The sequence below is a fragment of the Corvus kubaryi genome, unplaced genomic scaffold (assembly GCF_017639235.1).
Source record: "Corvus kubaryi isolate FWS band 111438036 unplaced genomic scaffold, C.kubaryi_AGA036_p1.0 37396, whole genome shotgun sequence".
In the NCBI taxonomy this organism is placed as follows: domain Eukaryota; kingdom Metazoa; phylum Chordata; class Aves; order Passeriformes; family Corvidae; genus Corvus; species Corvus kubaryi.
Genome location: NW_024581135.1, coordinates 28315652 through 28335433, shown reverse-complemented (window position 1 = coordinate 28335433; position 19782 = coordinate 28315652). Strand labels below are relative to the sequence as shown.

Here is a 19782-nt window from a genome sequence, read left to right as displayed (position 1 = left end):
TCCCTAGGCTAGCCAGAGGAGAGGCTGGTGGTAATAAAATTACACAGGGAACATATAATTTAGGTGAAGGAAATTCTCCATGTTATGAGGTCAGAGGAAGTCTATTCCCTCATGAGGACAGACAGAAAAAAGAAACACTTCATTAGGTGAGTTCTATAGTCGAGTCACAAATCCCTTTACTGACACAAATCTGCAGAATCCTGTATCCAATCCACCACTTGAGGCCTCCTGAGCTCTGTGTTCAGCAATTGTGCCGGTGTAATTAGAAGGAATGAGGGCAAACAAGTTTAAGGACGTGGGCACACATGCCTTCTTGTTTCTTCCCAGTGCACAGTGCTGCATGTGCAGGTGCTCACTTTTGTGTGTGCAAATGCACACTGGCGCTCAAGGGATTAATTCGGCAAGAATTCTGTTTGATTTCTCAAAATACACCGCTTGCCCTCCCAAGCTGGCAGCACAAAGCCACTGCGTATGCGGCAGCTGCAGGCCGAGTTCCCAGCAGGTGGCACCAGGCCTTGCTAAACACTCCTCCCCAGAGCGCTTCCTTATGCACCGGCCTCGTGGAATCGGCACATTGCAAGGGCCTTTCTAGAGCCGCTGGTGGTACAAGCTTCACTCCAGAGATCATTTCCACAGAACTCTGAAGAGCTCTTGCTGGAAGGTTCTTAACGTTGTCTCAATGGATATTTACCCAAAGTACACTTAACTCACATTTGAAAGCTTTCAAATTTCTGACAGTTGTGAATTTCCTTTACTAAGGAGTTCAAATACTCAACCCCATCTGAGCATTTCTTTCCCTTCTGCTCAGGGTACATGTTCCCTTTTGTGTTTTCATTCCTGGGTGTAGGATTTTTTTGCCTTTTTTTTTTTTGGTTGGGCTTTTTGTATATGTGGTTTTCTGATTTTTTTTTTTTTTTTTAAATACATATCTGACTTACTTTGCTTCACTGCAGATTTAAAGAACAGTTTATTTGTATGCCTGGGAATGTTTTTTAATCTGAGAAGCAAAAAGCATCATGGACCAGAAAAGTGTACAATGAATCTTCCTACTGGTTTTACATGGAAGGCACTCAATACTACAGCCATGAAGGTGATTAAAAAACAAATTAAAAGGGGGAGGACGACACAATCAGAATTTATATGAAGGTAAGAAGGGTGTGTATTAAAATAACATCTTCTATTCAACAAATTTACTCAATTTACTCAACAGATTCATATTTTAAGTCAGAGCTGCTAAAAAAATATGGCTTTGTTACCATTTACTTTTCTCAGTACTGAAGAACATTTACAATTCAGTTGTGACAACTAAAAACTTATGTCACTATAACCACATTTTTAAATAAATGAAAATCTTTGCTATAGTGACAATGTACCAGACAAAGCCACACCTTGTTCACATCAGATCCCAAGATATGTTTGAAGTAACTACAGGGAAAGCTCTTGACCAACACAGCTCAGTGTGTGGCAGGACTAATATTGATTTCAATTAATTAAACCATCAGTATTTATCATGGGGAGAAATGTACTCAGTTCTGATGCGAAATTCAAGAAGACAAGGCATTTTTAGTATGCAGTGTGGATCCATTACAAGCATTTCTTTCAGTACTGCTGACAAAATTGATAAGTTTATTTGACCTCATGTTTCTAGGTTGCACTTACATGATCACACACAGAGAATAAACTGATCCTACAGCATATAAATGCATTTCAATCTAATCAAGATTAAAAGATAAGCAGAAAGACAATTAAGTCAGTCCTGAATTAATTATCCATGTGGTATTAATTTTCCTTCCCACTAGAGGCCACTGCTATCCTGTACGGAGCCCCTGCTGGAACAGCAGAGGAGACACGTTCCCTTTGGCACCTCTGTGTATTTACCTGACAGGTACATGTCAAATAATAACCTTCAAATAAATGACAAAGTCTACATTTCCCAGCTAATTTTGCTTGTTACATAATTAACACCCCACACATGAGGAACGGAGCAGGCTGCCAGCAAGCGCAAGTTCACAGGCTGGCAAAGGAGGAGGAGGAGGCCTGAAAGAGGGGGGTGAATTTCTGTGGTGTTGCCACTGGAAATGGTTGCAAGTCTTGAACACCAGAAAAATTTCATTGCCAATCAGAGCCCACATGTATTTTTCAGCCCTTCTTCCAAAGGAGAAGCAGTGAGGCAAGTATTCCTTCCTCCCCTGATTATTTGGCTGAAGAACCAGCAAGAGAAGGTGTCATGAGGGAAACATCACACCTCCTGAAGAGTGGGTGGTAATAGAGAGGTAAGGTAGAGGCAAGCAGGTAAGGGCAGAGCAGTAGTGGTGTGGAAAAATATGGGATTCTGTGTGAGGGAGGACTGAACCACAGGGATAGAGGGAAAAAAGATGAATGAAACGGAAGAAAAAGGGTTTAAATGTACAACATCAGCAAACAAGTGTCACTCCTCAGCACTTGGGAGAATGTTCTTCCCTTTAGAAGAAATGTGCATAGCAGCAGTAGGTAAGCAAAGGTACCTGCTTCAGTGCAGGGTTTATACCACAAGAGTAGCATAAGATCACACTCACCTGAGGCATGGAGGGGGGTCCTTTTGGTGACATTGTCCTTTACGGTGACAGAAGCACCCTGGCTGATGAGAGCTTCCACACACTCTGCATGTCCTTTAAATGCAGCCAAGTCCAGAGCAGTGCGTCCCTTCTCATCCTTAATATCCAGATCTACCAGAGATTGGAGAAGTACCTCCAGAGCTTGATGATGACCATTATAGGCCTAGAAGTATGAAATGTGTCATGTAAAGAACACAACTCCTGTCTTTCAAAGACTTTTCACATAAATTCCATAATAAATAAAATCCAGCCCTTTCAGTGTCTCCTAAACACAACAGAAATCACAGTTTTCTTGATTCCTTATGACTCTCTCTTCAACCTGAAAGGATTTTTCCAAATTACACTGTACCCAAGAAATTAAAAAATTCCTAATGTTTAGGAAAAGAAATTACGATTCTTGATCTGCTCTAACCTTCTAGCACAACCCAAAGCTAGGAAATTTCAGGCAATAATTTGCCAATCCAGCACAGGTCAATCATCAATTCATTTTTCATATGCTACAGGATCTGACAGGGAAACGTTTGCTTCCAAAACTGGATTCACTAGAGAGATCCATGGATTATCACCCAACTGGTGCTGAATTCAACACATGTGCTGGTCTCCAACTAAAGTGATTCTCAAACCAGATTTTTGTGCAAATATAAATACGAACTTGACCTGCTGTTTATAGCTGATGGTTCATGGAGAATTCCTGCCACTTGGTAGAACAACTACAGTGGACAAGTAGATGCACTTCCAGACCTACAGCCACACTGAGGCCAACAGCATTTGTGCACAGGTGGAATTGCAAAAACCCAGTGGACAGTGCCAGAAACTGGAAACATCTTGTTCAGCTTTGTAGGGCCTGTCCTCCTCTCCTCACTGTCAGACTCACAGAGAGCATCCTTTTTATTTACACACAAATGTATAATTAGTATTTTCAGAGTTGAAGCTGTGAACTCTCCATGCCTGCAGATACTCAAAATGTGGTGGGGCACAGCCCTGAAAAAATCTGCTCTAGCTGATTCTGCTTTTACCACAGAGGCGGGACTTGATCTCCAGAGGTCCACGTCAACCTCAGCTATTCTGTGATTCTGCACAAAAAATCTGGGAAGAGGAATCATGAATCTTGATCTCTTGGGACAAGGGAGCTATTGTTATCTCTGAGACTCCATGTGCTGGATCCTGTTGTGATCTGCCAGTCTCCATAGCATTCTCACAGGGCACTGCTGGTGTTTCAAAGCACACTTTCTCACACCCTGCTTTTTTTGCACTGTTTTTTTGCACTGCACCTCTTCACCAGAACATCAGAGAATCTCATTCCATGATCAAAGCCATAGGCTCAAACTCTGGCCCCGTATTTATAAACTAGTTCTAAACACAAGAGGGAATTTCCATTTAATTTCACCTCAGTGTCTGTCATCTTCTTACCCAAGTGTTAGTCAGTAACAACCAAGAGCTTCAACTGCCAAAAACTTAATTAACGATTCCAGCCCAGAACCTGGCTTTGTTATATCTAGGCCCGCATCCCTTCCCACACTTTTCAAAACAAGCCTACAGTTAAACTTGCAAAGACAGAGATTAAGGAACTCTACTAGGAGATACTGATCAAACACTTTACACATCTCATACTTACAGCTAAATGCAAAGGACTTTTTGTAGCGGCAGAATCAGATTCCTCAAACATATTGTTCGTTTTTTCCAGAAGCTGGGAAGAAAAAAATAAAAAGACTTAAAACATTTTTACATGAGACAGGATAAATTTTCATGGACTATAAATCTATAAATCAGCAAAGATATATTTTGGCCACAGTAATTATTGAAGTAATTATTCAAGCTTTTCTGCACAGGGTAAAGCTATAAAACCAGTTTAAAAGCTTGTTGTGAACATCCTTACCTGATTAATTAGTCTCCATGAAATCCTGGGGCCTGCTTGGGTGCGAAAGGAGCTCCCAAAACAATGGACTTGTGGAATAGAGCCCTCAGTAAGTTTATGTTGGAGAAAGCTCAGTTTCATGATTACACAGCATATGCAAACCTTGTCTGATACAGTGCTTTGGGTAATTCTGACACATAATTAGCACTGGGAATAATTATAACTGAGCTGTGAATCATTGATAAATTATAAAATTGACTGAAAGAACAATCTGCTCCTACAATGACAGTCTTCCAAAATGCAACATGTCCCTGAACTCTTACAAGCATCCAGTAACATCTAGTAACAATTTTGTATGATCCTCTTCATTTCAAGGGATCCTAAAGCATTTTAAGGCTTAAAACCAAGGGCATTTCCATCCATCTAGGAGGAGGAGCTATGGAAAAGCACCATTCCACAACAGGACATGAACCCTGACAACTTATCCAGCTGAGGCTGCAAAGAAAATCGTACACAGTGTTGACAATGCTATTGACAATTGAACATTTGTTGAGTAGCACTGCTCATGTGCATGGCCTTTTGCTTAATAATTACTCAGAGTTAGTCTCCAAAAGCCTTTGGGACTGGAAATTAGCATTTTTCAGAAGATCAGCAATGGGACACTGTATAAAAGAAAGAAAAGCATCACAGTCAGCTAAAACAGACTTGTAATGTTTCTAAGGCTACAAGTAAATTTTTCAGTCTTTTTTAAGGTTTTTCATTTGGTTGGTTGGCTGGTTTGGGTTTCTTTTAAGACAGAGTAAAGAATTAATTAAAAGACTGAAAAAGAAGAAAGGAAGTACGTTTTTGTGACAATCTGGACAATTCCAGGCTATGTCAACATGGAAAATTCTCTAAAGAGACCATGAAAGGCTGCGGGGGGGCTTGCCTATGCTGCAAGATGATAGCATATTCCTAAACACTGACGTAGACCTGAACTTTTGGTGAACTTAGTCTGCAATAGACCTGTATCAATGGTAAATTTATCCAAAAATCAAACGGGAATACAAATTAGCCTTAATAATGCATAAAGTGTTACAAATCTGTTATTAAACAAGGACAGCCATCTGAATCCTATGGAAAAGCTAGACAATTAAGCAGTAATTTCATTTACTTGTATATTTTTTGCCTAGCAATATATCAAGACTATGTGTTGATAAAAATACCAGTCATAAGCAAGTAGGTGTGTAAATTAACAGGTAATGCAAATTTTAACACTTCCCTACAGCTAAGGGGAAGGAAAAAAATCAAGCCTCCCACCAGTTTCTTGGTAGGTTTGGGGCAGAGTTAAGAAACGCATTTGGTGTTGCCATGTGGAACCACCTCCAGTTAAGATACTGTTCTTCTCTTATATAAGAGAGCTGTGAACAGGATGAAGCAATAGCCAGCTCTGAATACACAAATACATCTGATTTTCTCTAGTGAGTAAACAAGCTAAAAAATCCCACCAAACAAACCCAAGCACTAAGCCTGTTCCCCTGCCTACCTGATACTGGCCTTTAGTCTGTGTCCATGAGGCCAGCACAGCAGACTAACTTAATAATTTTTAATTACATTTATCATCACATATTGAAATTCCAGGATCAAAATCGTAACAACAAAATACTTCCCTTCACCTGTCAGAAGGCTCCCAAGTCTCCTGGAACAAGGCAGATAATTGCCTTTCAAATAGATTTAAAAAACCACACAGAAAATTGACAGCATTAAGGCTCTAAAGGCACAAATTGTGGGATTGGCGAGCCCCTCACAAAAAGTATCTCCATGGCTTAGAGTCAAAGCATCTTAGGCTTGTGCAGGCTAAGCTTAATGAGCTTATTAGTCATAAAGCTGAACGTATCCATCATAAAGTCAAGTGTAAACACAAATTTGATGGCAAACCTGGTAGCTCTCAGAAACAGAGCCATACAGTGCAAGAGGAGAAATCATAAAGGAGAACAAGAAGAGGAAGATTAAAGACACAGCACTAATAATTTTTTTGGCATTCCTTGTCAAGCATTGTTTTCTAACAATTAAGTCACTTGAATGATAAACATCATGTACAAAGAGATAAAAAGTACCAGGTCCAAGTTACCAAGAAATTCTCCCGTTTTACCAGTGTTTCTATGGTTCTATGGATGCATTTATAGTAAATTACATATACTTGCTATAACAACACATAGAACAGTGTGTCCTTGGGGGACTTTAGTTCCGTTATACTTGGAAGAAGCTACCCATAGTCGCATCCGTTTTTAAAAAGGAAAATGTATCATTCATAATAATTTGCCTTGGCAGCCATGGAAGCTTAAATCCCACAGAGCTCACAGAAACATCCCAGCGTGCCTGCTGTGCTGCAATCCATACCTGCCTGTGAAGCTGCCTTTCACCAAAGACAGACAAATAAGCATGAATTACCCAGAGTTTATGGTTACTGGTGGCTGACTGGAGAATGTCCCAGCATATTACATTTCTTATTTTTTGAGACTTTGAAAGTATGCCTTGTAGCAAATTGCATTTCTCTGTATCGACTGCCACAGATTGTAGGTAGATGTCAGAATTGTGCAAAGACCCTGCATGTGAAATTGAGGGGCACAGGTCAGGTCAGAACCTTTCTAAAGTCAAGGGTACCCTTCTTCTCTTTCTGCCTCTTGGGAATTCCCAGCACGAGCCCTTCACTTTGTATGACAGCACCATTTAATACTGTAAATAATTATTTTGTGAACTGTTCTTCAGACTCGGAAACAGGAACATGAATGCTTTGGGAGGGAGATGCAGACTAGGTAAGATAAAACATCAATCATTCAGTCCTATTCTTACAAAGTAACAGCACTACAAGGTTGCTATTAAAAACTCTCTTCTCTTCCCCAGTTCAGCATGAAGATGAATAACTTTTACTGTTCTCACCATTTCATTTGTGCAGTAAGGGTATTTACAGGCATAAGAGGATTTACTGCTTGATTTTATTCTGTTGTTCTAATAAATGACTAGATAGCAGAATACAGTGTGGGTTCCCCCGTTCATTTTTGGGGTGTTCAGATATGCCAGGTAGTAAGTCAGGATACTTTCTATGATTGTCCTCATAGACTATAATATATTCTAAAATTCAGCTCTGGTTTAAAAAAAAAAAAAAAAAGGAGAAAAAAAAAATAAAGGCAGCTTCATGGAGCATGCCAGCAATTTAAAATTACCACTAAGCAGAAAAAGAGATAATACTTTCATCACGTGTAAAAGTTTTAATCTACACTTCTCAAAGCAAGAGTCAAAAGAAACTTCAAACCATAGACAGTGAAGCGATGGGCACTATCTCAAACCCTAAAAGAGAACAGAACATGTGATCCTGTCCAAGCCATCACGCACAGGCACCTCCAGGCACAGCCATTTAAGTGCACTCCCAGTAGTTATGTCCCAGGTTTGTGCTAACTGGCACTGAAGTTAAAGGGACTTGTCTTTGAGAGTTTTACTGTTTCAGTAAGGCAGCTTCGACATTCCAACACACACACTGCCAGTACTGCTGGTGAACCCCTGCAGTTTGGTGCTATTAATGCTAATTGTAAAATGGCAAAGCATTAGATTGGATGTGTATATTCTAAAAATGGCCTTTACTCTGAAAGGTTATTAATCTAACAGTGTTCCGAAATGGCCACACATGTGAAGAGCTGATCAAAAGGCAATTAAGACAAAAGAAATAGTTGGACACCGCTCTTCTGCAATAATTATGCAGCGACACAGCTGATCACTTACAAAGTCATTCAGAAGTGGCAATTAGTCATGATTTTTAATGTCACTTTCTGAACTGAATACAAATATATCAGCTAAGTGTCACTTTGCATCTCATATTTCCTGATAAATTGCAACAGATAATTGTCTCTGCTCCAGGAAAACACACCACTAGCAGCTTCTTTTAAATAAAGGCTTTTCCAGCAAGTAGTCAGCACAAGACTGAAAACCCTCATCAGTTGTTTCTGATGATATAGAAAAGAACAATAAAATTAACCTCTGTACTATTTTATATCAGGGAAGCACATTTTAAAATATCGGAATTATTCCTGATTGAAAAATTCCAAGGTGAAGTGGTACAAACCTATCCTCAGGGGAACAAGCAATCTCGTAAGCTCTCTCCATATTCATAAATACAAATGATCAAATTATTTTAATTTGATCAGGCTAAAACCAATATGCCTCAACCCAGTGCTGATGCTTTCCCAAGATCAGGCTTTAAAAATCAGATTCATCAGCACTGAAATCAGTTTCACTCACATGCACAGGTATGGGTGAAGCTAAATTAACATAAGCAAGAAGTATTTTCACAAGAGCTTAGGCCGGCTGAGCCTGAAGAGATGTGTTCGTAGTTCCATGCAACTCCTCCAGCATAAAGTTTATGTATCCAATACCCACCAGAATAGTCACCACCATGCACACAGGACACTTACCTGGCATGTAAGAGAACAATGTTCAGGTCTTTAAACATATCTAAATCTGAAAACTCGAGCAGGCCTCCAGGCCACTGGCTGTTCTCAGCTGGGGCACTGATCTTCTGTTGGAGGTCTTCCACTCCATACAAAATCATTTCATGTTAAGCCATAGGAGTGCCATACTCAGTGGGTCATAGAGACAGGTGATTGTCACCCAGTGAGTATTTATACAATGCAGGACAGCTCCAAATGAGAGTGAGAGATCACCCCCAGTACTAGCCAGCGTAGTATGTTGCTTACTCCTTGGGATGTAGAGGTCCAATTCCTTTGTCTGTCAGAGCAGAGATTTGAACCTGGGACTTTAACACTCAAATCACATATATCATGTTTCTTTCTGGCCAGAAATTCTACCTCAGAGGTTCTGTAAAACCTCACATTTTGTTTTAAGGACCCTTGTAGCCAGTGAAACTTTTGCAAATGTCATAAAGGTGTGCAAAAAGTATGGGAAAACTTATATTTAGAGAAATTATTATCCTTAAAAATGTCCTCTTTAGATAGAAAACTCAAGGACTGGTGAAATACAGTGACAGTCAATTTTTAAAATGTGCATTTCAGTATTATTTTTGCTACTCTCCTCTCATTTGAGCCTCTACTCTGAAACACACACAAGTACTTTTTAAATTCAAGCTCACTTGAAGCCACATAATTTACATTTCTTCTCCGAAACACTTTAAAATTGGCCACAAACTTCCAGAAAACAGACAAGTGTTGGTTCCATTTCACATGACCAAATGCGAAGTTACTTTGACATCCAGGGAAGTGTCATGCCAGCCAGGTACGTGCACTGGACTCAAAGCTCCTAAGACTGACTGAGGAGAAGCAACAGCCCTGAGCAAAGCTGGAGCCTGCAAGCAGCAGGAAGGAGGAAATCCAGTGGAAGCAGAAGAAGCACACATGCAATTGCTTCATGTACATGGCATGCTGGTTAAGAGTTTTGATTCTTCTTCCTCAGGCTTTACCAGAGTGAATACAAGGATTCACAAAATACTAAGAAGTTTAAATAAAAATACACAACATGCAATCACTTTTCATTTACTCACTATATCCAACGGAGTTTTGCTTCCAATCTAATTAAAAATGTCAATTAGAATTAGAATAATTAAAGACAGAAACACTCAAGTGTAATGGTAATCTGAAAATGTTTCTTGTTTTATTTTTCCTGTACAATAACTGCATTGCAAGCAGTGCATGAGCAGAATCATAGACCTGACCCTGTGTGCCTCATCCCTACACTGCCCACCCCCAGAGAAAATACTCCTGAAGCAATGACACCACAGCCACTGTGAATAGATATCAGTTACATTACTAGCTAAGGGGGGAAGGAAAAGAGGAAAATAATGAGAATGTTTAAGATCAATCACCTCAATTGACAAAACACAGATCAACAGATACATAATACACTCTGTAGGAGGCTTTGCTTAATGAAGTGAGATTGCTTTGGAAAGCCACAAATACCATAAGCCAGTGACAATTTCTGTTTGAAAGCCTGCTTGTGCAGGCAAACACCTTGCCTTGGATAAATAAACCTGACTGCACCCCTAAAATCCCAGTGATCACAGCTCTTTCTGAGATAAATGGTCTGATGCAATGCAATAATCCATGATCAAATGTCCTTTTCTTTGGATTCAGTAGATTTGAGCGAGTCAGACATTCTTCACACATGACATTTAAACACCACACACACAGAGACAGACAGGTATTTAAGGCAACAGCAGAAGTCCATGACCTCTTTCCTAACTGAAAGAAAAATGTCTCCTGAAGTTCTGCAGCGGCCTTGTTGCTCTCTGTCAGAAGAAAGCAGATGTGTCTTGCTTCTCCATTCCGGGAAAACGAAAATACAGACTAAGAAATGACAAGATGTGTCAGAGAGACAGAAAATAAACCTGAGAGATGCTAAGCAATACTCTATCCTACAAGCCAAAGTGCCAGCAGGGTGCCTGGGCAAAAGGTAAATTCCTGCACTCATTGAGTTCCTATGCAGCATTAGCTTCCTAGAAAACATTTTTAGAATCAAAATGATCTAGTTTCCAAAACATAAAATCTAAGCCAAATTGCACTTCTATAAACTAACTTATATCAGTGTATCTAGCACATTTGGGCTCCTCTTGATTATTTAAACAGTGGGTACATATTGCACAAATGCTGACATCAAAACTCAACCAATTAAATCAGTCTGCCATGATTCTAGAACTGACAGACAAATTAGGTTTATTAAAGTTATTTTTGAGCATTAAGTTTCTAAGTTCTTCTCCTTTTTAGAATCACTTAAGTTAATGACTTTGTGCTTCTCTTCTCTATGTAGGAAAAGCTCTCATAGACCCAGGTACAAAGTAATTCATCACACAAGACACTGCTGGCCCTGCTTTCAGACAAAATGCTCCCTTTAAGAAATAGGGTGTTGGTTGTGGAGACAGACAGGCAATTATGAAGGAGAAAACCCAGGCTGTATCCCCCAAATAGAGATCTGGGTCAGAAGGAGACCAAGGGGCTGCCACTGGGCAAGCATCTGAGCCAGATCTCCATGTGGCAAAAGGATTTTTAACACCTACCCCAGCCACACTGTGATTCACTTATCAGTAATTACCAGTGTCCTGCTCTCAGATGGATGAATGAACAAATTTGTTTTCATAGGAGACAGATAATTAGCAGCAGCCACACTCAAGATTTATGGAGTGTGTGATTTCAATTTCTCCCCAGGTTAAGGAACCAAGTGTTTGAAGGCATGGCTTATCTGTCTTGCAGTGCAAAGCTGCTCTGATCAAAGGTGTTCCCCAGCCTCTCCATTCCCAGCATGGTCTTGTGCTGGCCAGACATCCCTGTCTGCCCCTTCTCCCCAGCACACACAAAGGGATTTGCCCTTTCTTCTGGGCATGGCTTTTGGTTAAACCATGCTCTCCTCCCATCCTCAAATGAATTAGCCCCTGTGACGATTCAATTTCTATTAGTCAAAGAGTGAATTACATTTGCTGATGGAATAAAGAGAAGAACAGATTAAAAGAAAAAGTATCCATCATTTCTTACAGTCAGAGAAGAGATTTCACTACAGGAGACAGACATTTAATTCTGTTTGCCCCACCATTCCAGAGAAACCTATTTTTATCAGCACAAAGTGCTTGACTGTCTTTCCAGACAGAATTTTAATGTGAAATTACAATTTAAATTCCACTCTTTTCACACCAATAAAGATCTTGTGATAAGAGATCATTTCAATGTAAAAAATGCACAATATTTTTCTTTTTTTCAAAGGAGTTTGATGATGTGATCAGCTCTAAAATACCAGGTAGCAGTCGTGACCGGTATCACCGACGACCAACAGCAAAGTCAGCCCCAGCCTAAACTAACCTGAGGTTATTCTTAGAAGCAGGAAGGCAGATGGGAGTTTCAGTGGCTTGCAAGCACACATGCCCACCATTCAGCCTTTATGAATGGCTCCCTACAGATGGAGAAACAACTGAGGAATCTGCTTCCACTCTTCTCTTTTTAGCAACATCACATCATTCCTTGCAGGGCAACTGTACCACTCATATTCCAGACAACTGAAAAGGCCTCCAGGAAAAAAGCTTCTGTTGTTGAGCTCTGTGGCTGAACACACAAAACATAAATGTTGTTTGGGTCAAAGATATGACCTTTTCACTCTTAATCCTTATTTCTCCTAACACCTCCCCACAAAGAAATGTACCTGTGTTCCAGCCAAGGTACTGGGCTCGCAGTAAACACAAAAGTCAAAGCATGAAATGATGTTTCCATAGATAAACCAGCCTTTCCCTAAACTGCATTCAAACATGTAAATATTTTATAACGCTGAGAAACTGTGGTGCTTAAAGCACAGACCAAATTCCCCAGTGAAGGAAACTCCACTGGATACTGTATCTTCTTCTTTGGACTTACTTTTTAAAGCGAACATTTATTTAGAAATAAGCTCTTTGAGATATCTGTTTAAAAAACCAGGGGGGAGAAGGCAAATCAAAATTAATCCTACAAGGTCTTTTATAAACTTGACATATTCTGGAACGGCAAAATAATTCCCTAACATTTTGCTGAAGTTTGGTATTGTGCATGTAGAGAAATACTAGCAATCATTATTCAAAGAAAACCAAGATTATTGTTGTACCCACCTTGGCTTAGTTTTGACCAGAATTAAAGCTCCATATTTCATATTAACTCTTTCCTCTAACAAGTTTTAGGCCCATAAAGAACTGTCTTGTTCTAGGGAAGATAATTCCTAGATATTTTCATTTATCAGCTACCAATAATAAACAAAAAATATTTACCAAGGGGATAAAATAGTAAAAGAACAGCTAATATGGCACTGAAAAATAATGGTTTATTTATATAATCCTGCCTCATTTTGCTTTCAGCCCTTCTGCCATCCTGAATCCCAGCATTGCAAAGGAATAAGTGCAGTGGTGGTGCCTGTACCAACTGGTTAGTCAGTTATAAAATGTAAAGTTGTTAAACTCAGGACTTGGTAACTCATGACAAAAAAACTGAGTCAGCTTCTTCTGGCAGTGGGTGCAAAGATGATGTTGGATGAGCACAAATGCTTTCTGACACATTTGGCCTTTGTATTCCAGAGAGAAAATGAGATGCCTGTTACCCTCCAAATACCAATGGAAAAATCCTGGTCCCCACAAGACTCTCAGGCTGACATCCTAGCACACAACAGTGGTCCTGTGCATGCAGAGGACTAAAATTCATGGCAGTTTTTTTTTACCATTGTACACAGAACAGCTGTGTGACTCTAACTCTGTAAAAGATGCTTGACCTTGGGTTTCCATACCGCAGCTATAGTCACAAATACAGGAAGACTGACAGGGAAGAACACAGAGTTTTTCTGTCCAAATATAGAACACTTGCTGCACAGCTGTCTCTGGCCCACAGTTTGCATTTCACCCCTCCAGAGTTAAAAGAAAATCCAACACCTCTGACATGCACTGCATTCCCAGCTCTTCCTTTTGTCTGCCAAGCCAAAGCAAGGCCAGGATTTGATAGCAGGTCATCGCTTGCAACGATGAGCAATACTGCACACGCAGGAAATGTGCACAGCAACAAGTATAAGAAAAGAGAGGGGACCTTGCTCCATGCCCAATCCATGCCTCACAGCACACAGGGACTACAATACAGAGGCTGAAAGAGAATCCCCAACGAAGATGCTCCCCCTCCATCCCCACGGGCAGAGTCACCAGAGATCAGTGCTAGGAGAAGGCAAGGCCAAACTCACTGCCACAAGCAACAAAGGAGCAGTGCTGTTTTAAGTTTAATTAAGTTTAATGCTTGCAGGCGGGAGCTAAAAAGGCTTAATACCCCACCTGAAATTCTGCCCCAGGCTTGCCCTGGCAGTTACTGCCCCAGGTTTCCAAGCTGCTGGGACCAGCTGCAGGCCAGCTGCAGCATTTCCTGTTGTGGCACATGTGGTGTGAAAGCAGCATGTGCTGCGCAGAGCTCCTTCTCAATAACTAAATACTTGACTCTTCAACACAGAAAGAAAGAACCAAACACATAACACTCAACAGCACACAGTGTTCCCACTAAAGCATGAATATCTATACAATTTTCCAATTGGAGCTTATCTTTTTGAAGCAATTAAAGTCAATTTATATGTAATATATACTGTATGTATTATATAGTATATATAATGTATATAGTAATAATACATATAATATATATTATATATATAATTTTGGATCACCCTGTATATCAAGCAGTTAACACTCATCTTTATGACACTTTTACAAGTCACAAACGTCTATAAATCTGTTCTATATATCTGCCAAATCCAATGTTTGGCTAAAAATATTTGGCTTCTTAGAAGATGCAATTACTAATCGCTCAGACCCAGAATATTTAAAAAGGAACACCCAGAAAAAACCCCAAAAGCCTCAGTTACGTGGCATATAAGGTTAATCGTGATTATGGTAACTTTATCAATGTTGCTATTATTTCACCAGAGACAAAAAAAGAAACTGCAGGTATGCAGCTGGCAAAAGTTATTTACTCCCTCAGTATGCAAGTCAGATAAAGTGCCAGGTGGGTCAGGCACATTCACTCATTTACCAGGAACTGTCCCTTACTCCTGGCACATAGGCACATGCTGGGAATATTTTGATCACAGTTAAAATTAATTTGTGCATACATAAACTCCACTCAAAGTCAACCCTTAAGCACCAGATTGTTGAATAAGGACTTGATTATCAAGATGAACATGTTTTTAAGATACATCTGGGTGCAAATATTTGAGTTTACTGCCCCATGTTACAGCTTTTCACAGATTTCTCGTTATCCAAAGAACTCCAATAGTAGCCATGAGGGGAGTTCCTGGCACATGCACATTCAGTATCAGCAGACAGAGACTTCCAAAAGTGAGCACTCACCAGTTCCAGACACTGCCGGTGCCCGTAGGCAGCAGCGTAATGCACAGTGTTGTACCCCTCCTTGTCCTGGATGGATGGGTTGGCATCGTTCTGGAGAAGGAACTCTAGACACCTGTGGACAATTCACTGGTGTAAACATGGGCTCACAATATTTAACAGACTCATCCCTTGCTGCAACTGGAAGTGACACTGAAAACAGGCAGTGAATCCTGTATTTTGAGCAGCACCTCAAGTCACTTTTCACCAATAGCTCCTCACATTCACCATGTTTTTAAACAGAAAATCTCCACTCATCTTTGAAGATCAACTTCATGAAAAAATTATTCTACCTTGTGGTAACTCTTGTGGTTACTCTAGATTACAAAACTGATTTTCTATCACAAAGCCTGAAAGACTGTGTACACAGCCTGGAACTGCTACTCCTCATATAAAAACTCACATATCAAACAACTGGCCTCCAAACGTGCACCAGGGCAGGCTGGAGAACAAAGATTTAACTGAGTTACATGAATATATTCTCTTCTTTGTCAGCTTTTTGTCAATCATGTTTTTCAGAAGATCCCTTTTGCTCTTTCTAGCTCTTGCCACTTTCTCTTATGCCATCAAGATACCATCATTTTGTTATTAGTACTTTCTTCCCTAGCCTGTAATCTGTAGTGAATGTAAGGCCATTATACAATAAAGGGGATTTAAAAAAAAAAAATCATTAAGCAGATAGATGAAAATGCTAATCCAAGTGAATGCATTGAGAAAGCCATTGGCTACTTCTTTTTGCAATGTACACACTATGCTGTGCCTGACACTAAAGACACTGCATGATACTTAAGTGCATGATATTAAAGAATTATAAAATAACTGAAGCTGTACATTTTCCATTAAGAAACTGCAACAAGCACAGAAACAGAAATATCAGTGAATATGTGCACAGAGAAGAGCGTGGAGCTTATTTTCTTTAGGTTAGCCCTCATTGAAGCCAAGCATTGTGTTTAGCAGAACAAAGAATGAGCAAGAACAGAGCGTAAAACTGCAAGCCAAAGCTGAGGCATTCTCCAGAAATGAAGTCCAACTGCTTTTGTGACACCAAACTTACAATGCAGCTTCTTTTTCCTTCATCTCAGTGGTTCTTTCAAGTTCTTCAGCATTTTCATGGGAGTTTCCTAAAATATTCTTTCTTCTTAGCACAGAGGACAGAAAAATGCAACTTATTCTCAAAATATCACACCGATGATTTTGATGCAGTCTGCCACCCATCCCCAATCTCCTCTTCAAGGAGCTACTTCCTCCAGCCAAAAATGAGGATTATTACACAAATTAACTGAGTGCACTGCATGGGTCTGTAGGTAGTAAGTTTTGAAAGCTACAGAGACAACCATAGTGTGGTATTTTATTGTTCCACAAGTCAATGCCAGAAGAAAAAAAATTTCAGATTCTGGTTTCTATCAGATACATTTTGATCATCACTTTCTAGAATCCTTCTGTTTCCCCCACAGCAATGTGCACTTTTTTCCTTTCCAGAGAGTAACTCAGGATTACCACACCTTGCTTTCTCCTGCAGTAAGCTACTAGTTCTTCTCCAGAATTTAGGATTTAGAGCAACTTTAATCACTGATACTAAGTCAGTCTATCTCGAGTCTGCATTAGCTGACTTGCCTCACTTTCTGTCAAATATCTTGGCAACACTGTTTGATCTCCAGGTCAGGTTCTTCTCCCTGCTCATTAACTACCCACATCCAGAGTTAATGATGAATATTCTTTGGAATGAGGTTGCCTGACCTTGGAAGTTTTTTGACATGCAGCAGGAAAAAAAAAATTGCTGAACTATAGAATCATGGACTGCAAATAGCATTTCATCTATGTAATAAGGCTTCTTCCAGAACATCTCAAACTGAAAAATTTAATGAGAAGACAGCATCACCACATCAGAATCAATTTAGGTTTGGACTGTGAGGACAAATAAAAGCTATATACTTCTGCCAAAGTTCAGGATGCGACTAAAGTAAGCTTTTTTTTTTTTAAATGAGGGATAAAAGTAGATACCTCCTGAAGTTAACCAAGAGCTTGTTAAAATGCAGGAACATCACCTACCAAGAACCAAAAGCTGAAAAACACATACTGAATCATCATTCTCAACCCCCCAAGTAACACTCACCCTGGTAAGACAGAATTAGACACAGCCAGTGGTGAAAGCCTTCCTACAAGCCTACGCTGATTTTCATGCCAAGCACAGACCTCTGACAACCCTGCCTCCTTCTTCCCAGCACTGTTCAGGTCTGAGGGTGACAGGGAAGACATTTTTCATATCAGTCTTATCCAGCAAATGATGAAGACGCTCTCAAGGCTCTGATGTGGCATTCAGAACTCTGCCATGAAGTTAAACTAAACTTCCCCTGCCATGGCTTTGAGGTGGTGTTCTGCTGGGCATGATGCAGCTGTACTTTTACCAGACCTCACTACACAAGAAACCAAAAACTAGTTCCTTAATGTCTAGAGACACTGTCAGACAGGAAAGCATAGCATGACCTAAAATAAATACAGCTTGCTAACAGTTTTAAGAGAGAACTAACAGGATAATTGAGTCTGGTTTATACAGTATATTATAAGGAAGAGCTTGCCAGAATGTTCAACTATCTGGGAATTAAAATTGCAGTCAGTAACCACAGCATTTCTAAGTTTTGCAGCTGTTTTCCCCCTTTCTCACAAGAACAACACTGTGTTCTGACAAAGGCTGTTCCTCAGACCTCTCTGTAAAAAGGCAACCTGTTTGGACGGGGTGAGCATTTTTATCTGCTCTGACAGTGGAGTGAGACTGATGGTTACATCTATCCCACCTTTCTCCCAAATCTGTCAAAATGCCCAAATGTCTGTCACTGCAGTCCACCTCAGAAAACCTCTCCTGCTGTCTCTTGCTCTATCCCTTCTGATGGACTTGCAAAGCAAATGCAGAAAATTCTCTGAGCTTAATCTCATGAGGAAACCACACAGGGGAAAACAGAAGACATAACACTGTGAAAATAGTTCTGTAGGACAGGGTGGCTGCAAAACTGCTCCTTCCTGCAGAGGTAAACCATGGAGCTGAAATGCCACATCATCTGGGGATTTGGCTTCCAGTCAGAGCAACTCACTGTGGAGCTATGCATACATCTGAGAGAAATTCCTGTGCTAGTGGGATCTTTTGGCTCAAACAAGACAGCATCATGAAGAGACGGAAATGACACTGATTTAGCAAAACACTCAAAGCAGGAATTCCTCAGAGGCTCTCTTACTTTCGGTCCATGTCAGAAGCAGCAGCATAGTGCAAAGGGGTGCGTCCCCAGTCATCTGTTTCATTGATATTGGCTCCTGTTGCCACCAGGGTCTCGATGCAGTGGAAATGACAATTTGCAGCTGCATAATGCAAAGGTGTCCTGGAACATAAGTGTTCATATTTGTTACCTCATATTCCAACATGCACTGCAGAGGATAAAGATGAATCTTAATTGCTGCATTCCTACAGATGCCCAGCAATCAATATCAGCACTTTAATTTATGGAAATTTAACAAAATATTGTGTTAATACGAAGTTCTGGTGCTGCTACAAATCCTAACAGGATACATATCATCAATCTGTGTCTTGCAAACAGCCTACTGCCTGTGAGAGCCTCTGCAGTGGCTCTGCAGACACACTACTTCTCCCAGCTGGGAGGAAAAGCATAGTGTCCATCACAGCATCTTGTTTAGATAGCATAGCAACACCCATAGCAACGCTTTCTGTAGGGGGGAAATCCTCTAGGAAGCACATCAAATAGCAGCTCTCCTGCCATCATAACCCAGGTGTTGTCTTGGGCACACCAGTACAAGAATTTAGGCAGTACAAAAAAAGAAAACTTGTGATATTTTTAAAACAGAAAACTCAAGAGGGTGGGATGGCTTTAATGTATTTAATGAAGCCTGCACCTGTCTGGCTGGCATGTAACTGCAGCAGCAAGGGTTCTGCAGAGAAGGCCAAGCTACTTGATTTTGCTGCCATTTTTAATAGAATATATGATTTCCATTCTGAGGTAGCCTTTCTTCCTTGTCTGATAGATTATTTATTTTTTAAAAGAACTTCATAATTTACCTACCTTCCACATTTATCCTTCTTATTAAAATCTGCTCCACTGCTTTGGAAGAGTTTTATACATTCTACATTACTGGAAAGAGAAGTAAAGAAGACCGAACATGAGTAAAACAGAAGCTTACATCTACATTGCTCCCTGTCCCCCAAAAGGAAAAAGTTACTCTAATAATTTTTGTATTACTTGCTGTGCAAAACCAGGGTACAGCCAACTATAACATGAAATTCAATCAAACAGAAAGTGAAGCTTAAAAAAAAAAACCTATTTTCTTTTTTTTTCTTTAGAAAACCTCAAACTTCTCTTCTGCAGAAGAAAAAAAATATTTATTTTCCAAAGAGAGCACAGTAAATGTGATCAGTGTGTTTGGAGAATTTCAATGGC

The 19782-nt window shown here is 40.1% G+C and overlaps 1 protein-coding gene across 13 annotated transcripts in view; it reads right to left on the bottom strand.

Annotated features, from left to right (window-relative positions):
* Positions 1-19782, bottom strand: part of ANKRD44 (ankyrin repeat domain 44) — a 132105-nt gene that overhangs the window by 16339 nt on the left and 95984 nt on the right. For 6 of the 13 annotated variants that reach the window (XM_042040396.1, XM_042040404.1, XM_042040398.1 and 3 more), the window contains exons 13-18: positions 19408-19476; positions 18571-18711; positions 16398-16481; positions 15308-15419; positions 4210-4281; positions 2556-2757 (exon numbers count right to left, since the gene is read on the bottom strand). In XM_042040396.1, coding sequence (XP_041896330.1) covers positions 2556-2757; positions 4210-4281; positions 15308-15419; positions 16398-16481; positions 18571-18711; positions 19408-19476 — 680 coding nt within the window. Of the gene's footprint in view, positions 1-2555; positions 2758-4209; positions 4282-9976; positions 10004-15307; positions 15420-16397; positions 16482-18570; positions 18712-19407; positions 19477-19782 lie in introns of all 13 variants that reach the window. The other 7 variants (XM_042040397.1, XM_042040405.1, XM_042040399.1 and 4 more) reach the window with 3 other exon arrangements.